The sequence below is a fragment of the Mixophyes fleayi genome, chromosome 1 (genome assembly GCF_038048845.1).
Source record: "Mixophyes fleayi isolate aMixFle1 chromosome 1, aMixFle1.hap1, whole genome shotgun sequence".
NCBI classification, from domain to species: Eukaryota; Metazoa; Chordata; class Amphibia; order Anura; family Limnodynastidae; genus Mixophyes; species Mixophyes fleayi.
In genome coordinates, this window is record NC_134402.1 from 318,007,236 (window position 1) to 318,024,439 (window position 17,204).

The following is a 17,204-nucleotide window of genomic DNA, read 5'->3' on the forward strand; positions in this document are numbered from 1 at the left end:
GGGTGAAGCTGAACCACTAGTCATGAACACGGGCCAGGGCCTAAGCCGTTCCTTGCCACTCCGTGTCGTAAATGGCATATTGGCAACTTTACGTTTCTCCTCAGATGATTTTAAGTTTCTCTTTTTGCTACTTTTTCTTAACTTGGGCTTTTTGGATTTTACATGCCCGGTACTACGAGATTGGGCATCGGGCTTGGAAGACGACGTTGATGGCATTTCATCGTCTATGTCATGACTAGTGGCAGCAGCTTCAGCATTAGGAGGAAGTGGGTCTTGATCTTTCCCTACTTTATCCTCCAAATTTTTGTTCTCCATTATATGTAGCACAAGATACTGCAGAATGTGTGAACTTGGTAATATTGCAGTACCAATGGACTTATAATGCTGGATTGGTTTTGCAAATTTGGTTATAATTATTATATATTTTTTTTTTTTTTTAATTTTTAATTTTTTTTTACTTTTTTTTTATTTTTTACAAACTTGGGAATAATGGGGAAATAACTATGCCCTTAGAAGCACAGAGCACAGGACACAGCACCACTGGACTGAACAGGACACGGCACAGGACCCAGCAGCACTACGGAACTCAGCAGGACAGAGCACAGGACACAGCACCACTGGACTGATACTGCAGAATGTGTAAACTTTGTAATATTGCAGTACCACTGGACTTTTACTGCTGAATGTGTGAACTTGGTAATATTGCAGTACCAATGGACTTATAATGCTGGATTGGTTTTGCAAATTTGGTTATAATTATTATATTTTTTTTTTTTTTTTTAATTTTTTATTTTTTTTTACTTTTTTTTTATTTTTTACAAACTTGGGAATAATGGGGAAATAACTATGCCCTTAGAAGCACAGAGCACAGGACACAGCACCACTGGACTGAACAGGACACGGCACAGGACCCAGCAGCACTACGGAACTCAGCAGGACAGAGCACAGGACACAGCACCACTGGACTGATACTGCAGAATGTGTAAACTTTGTAATATTGCAGTACCACTGGACTTTTACTGCTGAATGTGTGAACTTGGTAATATTGCAGTACCAATGGGCTTATACTGCAGGATTGGTTGTGAAAATTTTGTGGTAATTAAAAAATATTAAAGTAGTTTTTGGTATTTTATAAAAAAAACTTTTTTTTATTTTTTTAAACACAGGGGAATATTGGGGAAATAACTATGCCCTTAGAAGCACAGAGCACAGGACACAGCACCACTGGACTGAACAGGACACAGCACAGGACCCAGCAGCACCACTGACCTCAGAAGGACAGAGCACAGCACACAGCACCACTGGACTGATACTGCAGAACAGAACACAGCACAGCACAGCACAGCACAGCACAGCACAGCACAGCACAGCACAGCACTAAACAGCACAGCACAGCACTAAACAGCACAGAACTAAACAGCACAGAACTAAACAGCACAGAGGACCACCTAACACACCCTCCCTCTACCCTGATCAATGCCCGAGTGAAGATGGCGGCGACTAGCGGGGAATTTATAGGATCCGAGTATCGCGAGATCCGACAACGGGATTATGAGTCAGAGCCTCAGTTTCACTTTTGAATTTGGCGCCAATACCCGGATCTGTCTCGGATCCAACTCGGATCCGCAACGTTCGGGTGGGCTCGGATTTCAGAAATCCGAGCGCGCTCATCGCTAGTATTAACACAAAGTGTATATAAACGTCTCCATAATGATCCTTTCAATTGACAGGGGAAGATCTTTTTCCTCCGTGATAGACAAGTGAAATATGAAAAGAACAGAGACTGATCATAGTGCAGTTTCACAAAACAAACATTGGAAAAACCACATGTGTTAAGAAAATGCAAAAAGAATACACATTGTATAACAACAAATAGTTCTCTCCGTGATCAGCGCCTAAAGAAATGCACTTACAGGACTTCCAGTGTTAGTAGGCGTATCATCTCCTCGGAGTGTGGATGATACGTCAATTGAAAGGATCATTATGAAGACGTTTATACACTTTGTGTGTTAATACAGAGATACGGAACTTGAGAAGTCTTCTGGAGAAGAAGCCATATCCCTTCTTATCAGTTTTTATATGAACCATTGTTGAAAAATAATTTTGGTTTTAGTGACTGATCAATTTGGACTACTAGCACCATACCTATGTATCAAATTTATTTTTTTGTGTTTCAGGTTTACTCTGTTGTGTATTAGAGTGTTTACATAGGGGCAGCTTGAGGTCCAGATTTGCGCTGTTGTTTATCACCTCTTCACTTTATTATATTTATTCTCAACTCATGGTTTGTCGGAGATTCCTCACCTGGCTTCCCTCAGTGCCTTTTTCTCTCTTTTTAGCAGCTGATGGACAGCTGACACAGCCAAACATGCTCTCAGTTGTTTCCGAGAGAACCTCTTTCGAGCCAGCTGTGGAATCTTCTTGCTCTGTCGCCGAAAGATACGCTGGAGAAGGACAGCATTGGAAGGCCATGGCTCCTCTGTAAAAGTTTGTTACATTTAATAAAAAAATCTCAGAAACAATAACATAAATCATAGAAATGATGGAAGCAAACTAGAAGGAGCATAAACCCAATCTATCCACTCCCACCAACAGGGGAAGATGGTTAACTCCACTACACATACTTGACAACTGTCCCGTGAATTTTATGGTTTAAAACACCAACAGTAAAGTACAATTCATTTTGATATGTATATGGAATTTAATTCCCACTAAATTATTCTCTGGGCTGTATAAGATATGCATTTTTTTGCATTTTAAATACTAAGCTTCAACAAGTTTCACAAAACTCTTATAATGAGAATTGTAACACAATAAGGTCCTACATAGTACTACCTGTAATATGCTTAAATGCACCTGCCTACAGCAAAGTGAATTTGATCATTATGAAAGATCACACAAAAACACAAGGATTTAACTTGATCATAAACTCATATACTCAGTCCTCATAACATAAAAGTCTTTACAATTTTGAAGGGGCATTTGCGTGTATTAGATATCCTGCCAGTCTCTGAAGTATATAGCGGTAACAAAAGAGGATTTTTTGTTCTTATGTTAAATTCAGTCCTCCGATTCCATTTGGGGGGACACTGCTACCATGGGGCTATAGAGGGCGCACTTAGTTTAAAAGTTTTTGATTCAGAAGCTCCTGCCCCTCTAAACCCTCCTCCAAACCTCAACCAGTTTTTGTTTTGCTTTTTAACTACCAAAGCCCCACAGGATAGGACAGAAGGAACCAATCAAACAGGAATGATAACTCTGAGAAGGTACAACACTCAACCTAAAAGAGGGAGCAAAAGAGTTGGGAATGCAGTGTCTCCTAAATGGAATCAGATAAATGGATTTAACCCAAGTACAAAAAGAGGATTTCATTTGAGAGGATACTGCATTTCCATTTCTTTTTAGCTCTGCTTGAGGCTGAGTTTTGTTCCGTTTCAGAATTATTATTTTTGCTTGATTGGTTAACCTTGGGGTATAGATATTGGTGCTTGGAGAAGGCAAGAAGTCAAACTATAAACTTCCAATATCCTCCCTGCTATATCCCACCACCAATAGATCCTCCGGTTTTTTTAACTATCAAAGCCCATAAGACACTACTGAAATAACCAATCAAACAAGAATAACACTCAATCTTAAATCTTAACGTCAAAAAGGGGTAGGAACAGAAAGGAACGAGTTTAGATCCCATGTTATTGGTACACATTTATAAACATTTGTGCAAATTATTTTTAATTTATTTAATTTATTTTTTCTATCTATTCACAATTCAATATTTGCAAATTCTATACATTGTATGATTCACCTTCGTAGTTTATTTCATAATCAACGCAAGGTTGCTAAACTACCTACTTATTTGCACTTCATTTTATATTTGTACTGTGTAATGTTTCCATGGGACCTTCACGTGTTCCATTTGGAATGCCTTCAGATGTTTCATCTCACAAAGTATGGATCCACCTTGTGCTTTAGATAAGAGGTCGTCACATCAACCTCAATGCCATGGCATTGTCTATCTGGATGCAAATAGGTCTGCCACTTGGGATGCACTGAGCTTGTAACAGAGTGTTCAACTCCTTTCTGAGTTCATGAACATTTATAGGGAGCTTTGCCTCATCTTGTGACCGAAGTCCCTGTAGCCGGAGGTTCAGAGTCACCCCTAACCACCCCAGGAGGCCAGTATATGTGGTCACTATGTTCCAGTCCCAAATGGAGAAGGGACAACCCTTGCTAAGATTTTGTTTCTTCAGCCACCAAAGCAGACTGACTGGTCTGCAGTGACAGCTTGAAGAACTGTGTTGCCAAATGAGGGTTGGACTATCTGGCCAGAATTTTGTTCTGGAGAGTCCAAGAGTGGAGTGTGCAGAACTGAAAGAAGATACCATTTTCAAAATAAGCTTCATATAACAGAGAACGAATACCTGTTTGAATTTTAACAGATCTTTTATCTGTTTTTGAATGGCTAGGATCTTCTCCCTCTGGTAAAAAGACTCTGACATCTGTTGTAAGTGGTGACCCATTAATATCATGCTTTCGGCTGGGATGAGCTTGGACTTGTGATAATTTAACCAATAGTGTAATCAGGCTTCTCTGGATCCTGAAGGTTAAGAGTCTGTCAAACAGCTAAAACCAACAGTTCGACTCCCTGTCTGGTAGAGAAATCCTCCTCCCAACCATTTGGTTCTCAATATCTGAGTCTTCTGTAATTTCACCCTCTTCCCGAGAGGAAAATTCCAATTTGGAATCCCAGATGCTTGCGAGGCTTCGGAGCTGAAGAAGTTCCCAGCAATCACTCCTGCAAAGAAGACAGTTGCGCCAAGCCCCTGAGCCGGTTTCTCCAAGTCACGGATCCAAGTGCTTCCTGGACCACTGCTGTGAGTCCTGATAACTTTTGAGGTAACCCTTCTGTGACTGGATCACATATAAATAACTTATGGTATGAATTTATTTAAAGGAAATAGCGTGGGGCGCTTATTTATATAAATTGCCAATGCACTTATTCTTAATATTGTGTATATTTTGAGATAGTAAACCGTTATTTCTGAGACCAGGGTAGAAAATGTGTTTTTTTCTGTTTAGCCTTTCTAGAGGAACTGCATTATGTCTGATGTATATATCTGATACAATGAGCCTTTGTTTAAAAAGCTTTTGGTGTATTCTGATGTGGGGAAGTGGCTTTTTTTGGGGTTTTGTTGTTCTGTGGGAATGTGTATTCGGTGACTGTCTGAAGAAGGTAATCATGTCAGATAGACCTTTTGACTTGCTAGTATGTATCCTGCCTCTGAAATAAGATGCAGGAAATCACAGCAAGGTTTTTAAGAAGTTCATAGCTAAGTGTAAATATTAGTTTCTTTGCAATACATGTAAATCCATGTTTGTGTAAATAGGTTATATCCCAATAGTAAAAATAGCCTGTGTCCAAATTGTATAAAAGGCACTAGCTTGTATTGGAAATTTGTTCTTCTGATTTCACCATCTGACCTGGTCACTGGTACCTCTAACCAGTGAGAGCAAAAAAACATCTTGCTTTAAAGACCTGCTTGAAAACATCTTCAATATTGCTGTATTCCTGTGACCTGCAGATTAGACCTAAAATCTAATCCGTTCTCCAGCTGTCTGAGGTTTGGACCCAAGCTTTGTGCTACCCATGCAGCCCTGGTCAGCCAGAGGGGATCCATCCACAGCTTCTCTGATCCATAGTAAGAAGTCAGGAGTACCAGCCCAGGTACACTAGCAACAAGATACGCTAACAGTGTCAGTTACCCAGAAGAAACCCGGTTCTTGGGTACCAGTATAGGAGTCCAGTGGCAGCTTTTGTAAGCCCCTCCTACTGCGGATAAAGGGCGCATTTGGAATAATGAAAGGGAACGGTGGCAAAGTAAGCCCAGTAGGTTCCCAGCAACGATAGGGTGGCATATGCGGCCCATCCTGTCACACCTTCCTGTAAAGGGGCGATAACTGTTGGTGTATCTAAGTGGGGTTAAGAGGGATATTGTCACTTACTTAGGACGCAAAGCAAGCCATGTCAATTCCACAATGGATTGATGAAGAGTCCTAACCCACGCCCCATTCCGCCATCTCAGCTGCAACCCCACTAGACTTGCGCGGCTTGGCCTCTCCGCCTCGCAAGCTGCATATCGGCCATCTGGTTCCGAATAACCATTTGACAAATTGGCCTCGCATTTGGAGCAGGTAAAATACATAACAAATTTTCAAATAGTTTTAAACTAAATGCATCTACTCTAGCGAGCCCTCTGTAACCCCATGGTAGCTGTGTCCCCCATATAGGAAGAAAGATAAATATTATTTTCAAAGAATTTACCTCAATATCTCTGGTATATTATAGACAACTTTTCTCTGTACTTTACTTTTGGAAAAACAAAATATTAATACTTCCTAGTGTCTTTATTTTTTTTCCTTTAAATTTGAAGAATATCTTGTAAAGAAATGTTAATAAATTCTGTGAAAATTGCACTAACATTTATCCACTTTAGACTGCCCATCATATTTCAAGAAAATGTGATTTTTTTTTTGTGTGTACTTAACATGAAATACATTCCTATAAGGCTGTAGGGGAAGACAGAAAGTAACTATGTTTCACTTTTCTCCGGCTGCAGTAAGGGGACGCAGATCATGGGATGTCCCAAAACCATCCTGAACAGAAGGGGAGGAATGACAAAGAAACAACAGCTGTCTGGTAGATCTTGCTGCCAAAGGCGATAATGTTCACCATGTAGAACTTAAAATATCCAAGGAATGACAAAGCGATATAATAATATATGCTACGATAACAACATTAAGACCATAACAAGATAAAGCTTCATAGTGAATTTTCTAGAGTCTTCTAACACATATAAGAAAGAAAACTGACCTGCTTTCTGTCGCTCAGACTCTAGATCATCAATGACTTTAAAAGCAGAAAGAAAGCGGAAGGGGAAGAGACGACTTTTGATGACTGCGTTCTAGAAAATCAAAAACATAATGAAGTGGCTCATACATAAGAAAGGTAGAGCATAAATCTGAAACATCATGTAATACCTGATTGGACAAACGTGCATTCACTTCCCTGTGATGTTTCTCACTGATACCAGCTCTGATCAAATTTCTCAGATTCCTTAGTAAAGCCATGAAAGGAACTTTATGGTTGTCTGTGAGACAAAAAAGGAAATATAAAAATGTGGTACATAACACAGTGGTCAACTATGTCCTTTCCTGATGCCGAAACTTAGTGGCTCACCAAGCAAACTCTCCCACACAGGGCCTGTGTTGCCTTTCTGGCTCAACTCCCTTTCCCATGTCTCTGGCTGCTTCAGTTTCATTCTATGGCCTGACATATGGGATTGCCATGGACCCTCAAGACCGCTACGAGAAAAGGAGCGCAGGTCTTTTGGATACCTGGGTCAAACAAAAAGAAAAGATATGTTCAATTAAGATTAGGGATGTAAACTGAATAAATAAGGGTAATTCAAGATAAATGAAAGGGAGAAAGAGAGAAAAGGTTAGATAGAGAGAGAAAGGACAGGACAGACAGACAGAGACACAGAGGACAGAGATAAGAGAGAGACAAACAAAGGAGAGAGATAATGACCTGCAGCCAAGGAGACTCATGACATGATTTGCTGGTTTAGAGATATGTAATCTCTGAATCAAACTCTTCATGGAGAACCTGTCTTTTGTCTTCTTAGTGCTATCAGGTTTGGAAGAATCAAACTGTGGGAAGACCAGAATAATACAGATAATAAAGATTCACTCTAGAAGATAAAATGTTAACTCCAATGGAATATTGATTGACACTTTTTAAAATATCTGTGTAGTGGAGGAACTCACCTCTTTCTGTACAAGCTCTAATGTAGCCTTCAAACTAAACAAAGTTCTACCAAACTCCACAGTTCTAGAAACCTGAAAAAAAATAGCAAATGTATAGCAAATTTTAAATTCTGCCAAATCTGCAGTAAATACAGAGAAATAATAGCTAGAAAAAAATACTTTATGAAAAATAATGTTTCCCATTGCTGCAAAGCTTGGAAAACACAGAAATTATTATTATGATTATTATTATTAAATTAGCAACGATGGCATGGCTGTATGAAGAGGATGGGCAGTGCACGCTAGGAAGCCGGGTCAAGTAACAGATATTGTTACACAGCTTCTCTCCTGTACGTCAATGTTCCAAAACCATATTACTAGTTGGGAGAGCTAATAAAGAGGAGGGGGGCTGATGGAGGAAAGATGCAACTTCCAACGTAAACGGCATCATCATCACCATTTATATAGCGCCACTAATTCCGCAGCGCAGACAGGCAACATGTTATGAGAGCTTTTCATTAAATAATCAAAACTACAAATTGTTGCCCATAGGTGACTGCCACAATCATGGGCAGCACGGTGGCAAAGTGGTTAGCACTTCTGCCTCACAGCACTGGGGTTATGAGTTCAATTCCCGACTATGGCGTTATCTGTGTGGAGTTTGTATGTTCTCCCCGTGTTTGAGTGGTTTCCTCCGGGTGCTCCAGTTTCCTCCCACACTCCAAAAACATACTAGTAGGTTAACTGGCTGCTATCAAAATTGACCCTAGTCTCTCTCTCTTTATGTCTGCCTGTGTGCATGTTAGGGAATTTAGACTGTAAGCTCCAATGGGGCAGGGACTGATGTGAATGAGTTCTCTGTACAGTGCTGCGGAATCAGTGGCGCTATATAAATAAATGGTGATGATGATAATAAAGAGAGAGAAAGACACTAAAGAATGTGTGCAAGTACAAGAGATTTATGAATAGATATAGAGGCAAACATGTATAGAAATAGTCTCACCCTGGCTTTCTTCTCTTTCTTTTTCTGGGTTTTCCCACGCTGCCTACGAGTATTGTATTTCGCCAGCTGATACTCACTGAACTCTTTGAACTTGAGGGTCAATGCTGTACGGAGACAGGATGGCAGTGGAACCAGCTTATCTCCTACCCCTGCCAGACTCTGCAAGGTGAACATGACATAAGCATGAAAAACAGCCACTTATCTATACAGTTACTTTAATGCATGAATGCCTACAGCCACCTTGTATTGAAGACACAGACATGTACATGTATGCAAATTTCTATAATATTTGATTTCAAACTATATTACATAATTATTAGTTTTATTTTATTTTTTTTGAAAGCGAGATTGGCAGTAAGGGCCAGAGTCATTAAGAGGGCAAAGCAAAAAAAGGAGTAACTTTGATCCTGGACAAACCATGTTACAATGCAAGGGGTGCAACTTAGTTATTATTTTGCACGGAAAGAAATGAATGACTGATTTTTCACGTAGCACACAAATACTTGATAGCTTTATTTTTACACTGAAATTTAAAGTTGATCTAGGACATGCCTTACCCCAACTATAAATCTGTCCCAACATTTTAAATTTACCTCCCCCTCCAATATAACATGGTTTTGCCAAGGTACAAAGTTACTCTTTTTTTTTTTTTTTTGCTTTGCCCTCTTTAATGATTCAGGCACTAAGTGTTTAGATGCAAAATATGGGTCTAAACTAACTTTTGAACATAAATTAAATTAAAACACATGTAAACATATCTACCTGTCTCTGGGGCTCCCCACTCCTCCTATTCTCTTTTTACCCCCTTCTGTCTGCCCCTCCCTTTTTCACTACCATCTTGGCATTTAGGACTCTCAGACAGAGACGTACTCCCAACCTGGATAGTCCCTCCCTCTTCCCTTAAGTCCCTTTCCCTTCTTCCCCCCAAAAAATTCAAAAAAATCCAGCAGCTTGCTCTATACGTTTTATATCTTCAACCTTACATGTTCTACCATTGGTACGGGTAAAATTCTCACTTCTATAATCATCCCGTACGCCTTATAATATATTTATATCTTCTTGTGTTTTTCTTTTTTTTTTTTGCTTTTCTATCTGATTCTTTATAACTTGTATTCTTGGTACTTGATTACTGTCTTTGACATGTACTGTTGTGTTTTATATTTATCTGCTGTTACAAATAAAAAGTTTAAAAAGAAAACAAAAACACATGTAAACATGACATTTTTGAAAGGAAACAACCAACACCTAACTCCAATTAGGGCACCACCTGACTTCCTGCCCCCTCTTTATCAAATGGGTAGCTAAACCGCTAAGCCACTAACTTCTTTTACTCTGGTGTCACCAAATAAAGTCCACAAGTCCTTGTATTGCTGAAGTCTTTCCTCAGCCACTCTGATTACTCAGCATGGTTCCACCTATCCAAGGCCAGGATACCTTCTACCCCTTCCTGCCTACACATGGGCACTGTAGCAGTCTTGTTTCTCTGTAATACAGCTCTCATTAAACAGACCACTTAACTGTTTCCAACTCCTCCCATGTTTGGACCTGCAACTTCTCTCTCTGACACAAGCTTCTCCTGAGCTCCCATCAGGAGGGATCCAATAATCCCTCTGATCATTATAGTCAGAGCCTGGACTCAATCAGTAACTAGCGGCCTCACTGGTCCCATAATCCAGTCAGGTATAACTAAGTTTTATAAATGTTAGTGATAAGCAGTAGGTATATGTAATCCTACATAGGGATTATAAAATATATTTAGGATTTCTGATATTTATTGAAGTGTACAGAGAATGATATATGCATTAATTTGTGTTCTGTGAATAACGGACTACCTTAAAAATTGTTAATTGCATTAATTCCCCTGTGATAACCCATTCAATTGCTTTCCCTAAGCCCGCTAATAAAGACAATTCCTTTAGAAATGTGTTATTATTGGGGTCTCTGTGTCAGGGCCAATTACACTCTCTCAGGAGACAGATGTAGAGCAGTCATTGGTGAACATCATCCAAGTAGAGCAACACACACATTATATATTTATTTATTTTTAAGCTAAAAGTCTTGATCCCATTAACAACTGGTTTATTTAAACAATAGGACACAACAAAACAAACAGAACATTGACAGATGTTCATGTCAAGACCTTACCTGATAAAAGCGTGGTACCTCCATCCAGTCACTTGGTAGTTGGACAGAAGGACACAAGTATCTGCGTAGGTGTGGACGACAGGCAGGCAGGAGTGCCGACAGGGCCAGTAAGAAATTTGCAGTACTGCGAATATTGAGCTCCTGGCGTGTGTAAAGTGCAACCTGTAGAGGCCAAACAGTTACAATATGAAAGTCAGTAAGTCAAGAGTATCCTGAGACATATGAGGGTATGCAGTAACCTGTACAATTATTATCCAATTATCAGGCATTTGTTAACTTCCTTACAGTTTCTAATATCTGACATTCAAATATTGATCGATAACATGGGGTAATCAGTTCACCTTTAGTACAAACTCTGCATCCAAATCTGCTATGTCTCTACACAAAGACTCGATGTCAGCTCGGGTCAAGTCTGTAGAATCTGAAAATTTGGGTGAATTCACCAGTGAGCAGCAAACAGCAGACACTAAAGCCATCTGTAAAATATAAAGAAAACAATACAGTAGAAATGTTAGTTAATACTAATTATTTTCGTAAAAGAATTGCAGTATCTTTACATATGATTCAGTTTTAGCAAAAACAAGCCCATGCTTGTTCTAATTCTTCACTGCTTCACTAATTGGTATATACAACTAACAATGGTACTCAAACAGCAGGGTCTTCATAGTTATTAAACTGGGCTCCTATGATTTGTAAGAAGAAAACGGTCAACCCGTCAATAGTCAGATTGCCAGCACATTGTCACACTGCAAAAACGTCAATGCAAAATTGTTAGAATATTTTTTACGTTTCCCTGACCACCTCCACTAACTGATCTTTTTTCCCCTTTGTGATTTTGATACCCTCTCCAGCCGTGGGCTCCCATCACTGCTACCTACTCATTGTAACATCTATTAACCTAATCTAAAATAGCAAAACAGGACTGTCCTGGAGCCCCAGAACAGGGGCGAACGGAAGATTGTCAGGGGGGTTTCCCCCCCTGACCCAAAAAAAAACAACACCCCCCGCGAGAGCAGGTCCGTTTCTTCAGCGCTGTCCTATACAGCAGCCGCGGCGCTGTCTAAGAAGCGTCCGCGGCAGTGCTGTATACACTACAGCACCGCCGCGGACGCTTCTTTGACAGCGCCACGGCTGCTGTATAGGACAGTGCAGCTATAGCGGCCACTTAGTTAGCGCAGGGGGGGTTTCTGGAGACTCAGAAAACCCCCCTGCGTGCGCCACTGCAGAAGGACTTTACATATTATGTCCAGTACTAAAGAGAGAATAAGATCCCAATAAATGCAGCTAGCCTGGTGAAAATTCTCAAATAAAGGTTACAGTATTAGCTATCTACAGAGAAGTAACCAGACAAACTGGAACCCATAAAACACCAATCTATTACTATGTTCTAATTACATATTTATGATTAAGGACTTCTATGCTATCAGGCCACATAGCAGTTGCATGGGCTATAGTCATGTTCATGCCTAACTGAAAACAGTATATCTCATAAACACTACCAATTACGATGGCTTATGGAGTGTGTTAATTGGATTTGGTTAGGAGATTACATAGGAGAACACAAAGTCGTACATATATCCATTGGTTCAATAAATTAATACAAATACATCACATTTTCCTATTTAGCAGTATGGTGCATTGACAAAGAAGCCAAGAAGTCCTCCATGTCCTATAAGCCCTCCATGTTTAGAGACATGGCCACACAGGAATGACTTGCAATATCACGATGAATTACACTTCATCATCATCACCAAGTATTTATATAGCGCCACTAATTCAGCAGCGCTGTACAGAGAACTCACTCACATCAGTCACTTGGGGTATAATATGCAATAGTCTATTATAGTGGATTATAATCATAATAGGTTTTCTTAACTGACCTTCTTCTGCTTCAGCAGTGTCTCTGATTTTTGGTTATCTTGAGTTTCAGATGCTTTCCCCATAAATTGTTGTTTATCCTGTGCAGCTGGTGCAGTATCAGTGGATGGGACAAGCAGTGATGGCCTAACTTCCAAGGTAAGCTGTGATGTAAAAGAAAATATTATAGCAAATTGATTAAAAGGAGTGTGTATTACCACCTCACTATTTTGTATTTGCAATTCTTCTATGTTGTACTATACCTGGACATGAGATGTGGTTATTTCACCAGACTGCAACTCTTGCTCCTCAGGTTTAGACGACGACACACTGTCTTGCAACACCATATCTTCCTCTAATTCAAACTCATTTTCCTGGTGAGCAACGAAAGTGGACGGCGGGTTTGAAGTAACGCTATGGTGAATGGTTGACTCAGTTACAGTTCTCTTGCTGGTGTCTATCTCACAGTATTTGTTCTCAGTAGGTAGCACAACTGAGTTCAGAGGAAACAGAGCAAGATTAGAGCTTTCAGCCTTAGAAGTCAATGAAGAGATACAATGTACATCAGAGGTAGAGATGGAAGTTACTGCACGTTTAGGAGAAAATGAAATGTTAGAGGTAAGAGCAGTACAAGCAACATCTGATGTTAGAAACATACTTGATGTCAGTAAGGATGTAGAGGTTAGAGATGAACTTAACATGTCAGAGGATGAAGTGGACAAAGACAATGTAGTGCTTAAAGGTGTATGGGAAGTTAGAGAATGTCCACTATTCAGAAGAGAGTTACAGGTCGAAGACAGATTTGATGACAACATGGGCCGAGAGCTCAGCTTGAAGTCATTAGCCAAAATAGAATTAGTTGTCGTAGCAGGGCTTGGGGATCCCTTTTCCCAGGAAGGCTGAAGTATTATATTCTTAGTTTTACTGGACGCTGTGTTTGACCAATCAGAACCAGGCAATGTTAAGGCCAGTCTACGACGAGGCTGAGATAGCTGCTTTGCCCCACGTAGGCCAGCATTCTCCTGGGGAAGGACAAAGTCAGACGAAGGCATGATGGAAGTCCTGATCCTAAAACACAAGATAGCAACAGTTAATAGGACAAAAATCCTATGTAGCACCAATCAAGATCGACACTTGAACTCGTTTAAAACATATATTTATGTTGACTGCCTAAAATGTAAATCTTTTTTAATGAAATACATTGTACATTGTATGCAACATATTATAAATATTTATGCATATTTTAACCTTATCCTGAATATTTGTAAATCTTTCATGCATTTTATCTTTTTGGGAATAGACTCTTGTTACGACAAGTAAATGCATGACTTTAATTCTAACTTGCTTTGTTAGATACAATTTAGAACCCTTGTCCATTATACAGATACCACAGGGGTGGCAAAGTTGCTGCTTTGATAAGACCATGGCCTTATCTGTGTGGAGTTTGTATGTCCTCCCCGTGTTTGCGTGGGTTTCGTCCGGGTGCTCCGGTTTCCTCCCATACTCCAAAAACATACTGGTAGGTTAATTGGCTGCTATCAAAATTGACCCTAGTCTCTCTCTCTCTGTGTATGTTAGGGAATTTAGACTGTAAGCTCCAATGGGGCAGGGACTGATGTGAATGAGTTCTCTGTACAGCACTGCGGAATCAGTGGCGCTATATAAATAAATGGCGATGATGATGCTTTGGGATTCCCATTCAGTCATTATACAGACCCCAATGGCCAAGGGCAGTCTGGAAGAGCCCAACTACATTTTATTGAAAGACTGGTAACCTCAAATAGAGGTAAAGTACCAGACCTACATGACCACCCTGTGGGCAAATTATTATTATAATATAGTCCCTGCTTAATGGACAAGATATTAATAATAAAATGTATTTATATAGCACCAACATATGCAAGGGCACTTTACAATTGGGGACAATAAAATCAAAGGAGACTGAGCATTAACAGACAAAGAGGTCACTGCTCACAACTTACATATTAAAAATAAACACGCACCTGTTACATAAATACATTTTATTGAACAATATACACACGCATACTCTATATTATTATTATATTTTTAGCTGTTGACCAAACTGGGCATATAAAGAACCCAATCACACAGGTAAAAATCAAACAAATGAAATAAAGTTTGATATATAAAGTTTGTTTCACAATGGTGCGTTTCCTCCACAATCTTCTTACATCATTGTGCAAGGAGTCTCAACAATCACTACTCTGTGCAGTTGGGGACTCTGTTCCATGCATTACTACCAGTCTGTGACTTCTTACTTGAATCTGTTTCCCTTCCTTAAATCATGTTATGAGCCTATCCGTGTCGTCAGCACGAACATGGTACAAGTGGATAGATCATTGCCTCCGACAAGTTCAGCAAACAGCTGTTGCTGCTCTGAACATTCTCAATATGTCATTGGCTATGACGTGCTGTAAATATTTCAATGATCTTTTACTTTTTGGTCTCTAAAATGTGTCGTGTTTGCTATCAACACAGATATCTATCATATAAACTGTAGACTGCTGATTCCCTCAGCTTAACACCATACATTAATATTGTTAATCTTAGTACTGTAAACTTAACTATAATAAAAACACGACAACTTTGTAGTGGCAAATAAAATAATCTTTTTATTTATTTATCTATTTACCTATAAAGGGTGGCGACGAGAGCGATTCAATCAGCTAACAACTAATATCGAAAAACCGAACAGTGTATGGCCCACAGGCACTAACCACTGGTCCCAGGCACCACAGTCCTTTACGATCGGCCGATGCTAAATCTGGCGTTATCGTGACCACTCCCTTCTGGGCTCCCCAAGACGTATGTGCACAGTGCTGGTCAAAGGGTCCTCGCACAGAGGTACCAAGAGCCAGGGTGCTTCGAAAAGAGCGGTGACGTGCGGCCAATCAGCGGTAGCACCGTATGAATTAGTCGCTGATTGAAAAAGCTCTCCTGCCCACCACACCTTTAATCTGTACTTTCTTAGTTAAAACCTTACTCCCTAAAGTTGGGCAGTTGGACGGGAAATCCTGATGTCAGTGGAAGTTGCTCTGCCTAGCCAGAGATATATATGAAAACCTCATTTTACTCCTCCCCCTAACATCGGGGAGCAGGCACTTCCTAAAACATTAACCCCTAATGTCCATGTCAGCTTCGTGACAAGCATCTCCGTTTATTTACATTCAGCTTAAGGGCTTCATTCCTAATACTGTAAAGAGCACAGAGGCTACTGCGAGAAAATTGTCACTTTTTTTTCATGGAAACCTATATACCGTGTATATGGCATTGATATCTGTCCATGTATACAGCATACGCGACACAGCGCCGAGGTCAATTGCTCTCAATCTTACACAATATACACTTAGATTCTTCACCAGTCGGCACTATAAGGTTTCCTAGTATATTCAATCTATTTTCAAAACAGGCAATCTGGGCTGTGTTTTTATGGAAATTAAGGAGCTGAGTGACAGGGGAATTAATGTTTCGCCCACAAGATACCTGCAGAGATTACAATTACTTCCAGAAATAGCAGAGCTTTGACGTTCTACACAACAATAAGTTATGTGTACATCCTGGTAGGCAAAGCGCTGTAATTGCGAGATGCATCATGCATGTATTTAGTAGAGCAAGTGCCGACCGCAATTTATAAGATGACCGAACTCTAAATATAAAGATTGACATACAAGTATTACCTACTAAATGATGCGACCCTCTGTTAGAAGACACTTTTATACCAGAACACAGGCGTGGTGCTCCTTGTCGTACACACCCAGCTGATCCAAGTACAAGCAGCTTTACAATTTCCTACTTCCTGCTTAGCCTCCAACCAATCTGATAGTTGCAACGCAGTATCCATAGTGTACAAGTAAATATGCTAAATCATTGTCTTGTATCTGTAAGGAAGTTGAATGGTGTTGATAATTATACTCTTGAGTAATAGTTGGTTAATATACATTATAAAATCATGTTCAGAAACACTTTTGTTTATCACAGGAAGCAAGTTACTGTCTAGGCAGGCATGGGTGTACTACAATCCCCATCAAAATATTTTTTTATTAAACTTGATTTGCATCTTAAATATTCTTATGCCATAATTATAACCTTATAAAACCCTGAGGAAAATGAACTGAATAATGAAAATATAGAAAAATAGGAATTGTACTCTAATTCGGTCACTTCTGAAAAACAGGACATTTTAAAACCTGAGACAGTCGGCAACTATGAGATATATTTATCAATGGGCAAAGAACCCTTTTGCCAGTGAAAACTGATGTCTTTATCAGGGGCTGTGGAGCAGGTGGGCATCTACCCGGGCTGATCCTATAGTGGCTATTAGCCCATCACAGACAAGGAAGCCACGGAAACCAGCAATTTATCAAGCTAAGTTACT

General features: G+C 39.8%; 1 protein-coding gene across 2 annotated transcripts in view; it reads right to left on the minus strand.

Annotated features, from left to right (window-relative positions):
* TEP1 (telomerase associated protein 1) overlaps positions 1-16,592 on the minus strand; it is a 73,284-nt gene extending 56,692 nt beyond the window's left edge. Inside the window, exons 1-12 of one of the 2 annotated variants that reach the window (XM_075212728.1) lie at positions 16,511-16,592; positions 13,072-13,876; positions 12,832-12,972; positions 11,293-11,427; positions 10,952-11,113; positions 8,807-8,965; positions 7,825-7,896; positions 7,586-7,707; positions 7,235-7,392; positions 7,036-7,145; positions 6,869-6,959; positions 2,305-2,479 (exon numbers count right to left, since the gene is read on the minus strand). In XM_075212728.1, the coding sequence (XP_075068829.1) occupies positions 2,305-2,479; positions 6,869-6,959; positions 7,036-7,145; positions 7,235-7,392; positions 7,586-7,707; positions 7,825-7,896; positions 8,807-8,965; positions 10,952-11,113; positions 11,293-11,427; positions 12,832-12,972; positions 13,072-13,860 (2,114 nt within the window). In that variant the 5' untranslated portion in view covers positions 13,861-13,876; positions 16,511-16,592. Of the gene's footprint in view, positions 1-2,304; positions 2,480-6,868; positions 6,960-7,035; positions 7,146-7,234; positions 7,393-7,585; positions 7,708-7,824; positions 7,897-8,806; positions 8,966-10,951; positions 11,114-11,292; positions 11,428-12,831; positions 12,973-13,071; positions 13,877-16,506 lie in introns of both variants that reach the window. The other variant, XM_075212721.1, reaches the window with a different exon arrangement.
* Between the last annotated feature and the right edge of the window lie 612 nt (positions 16,593-17,204).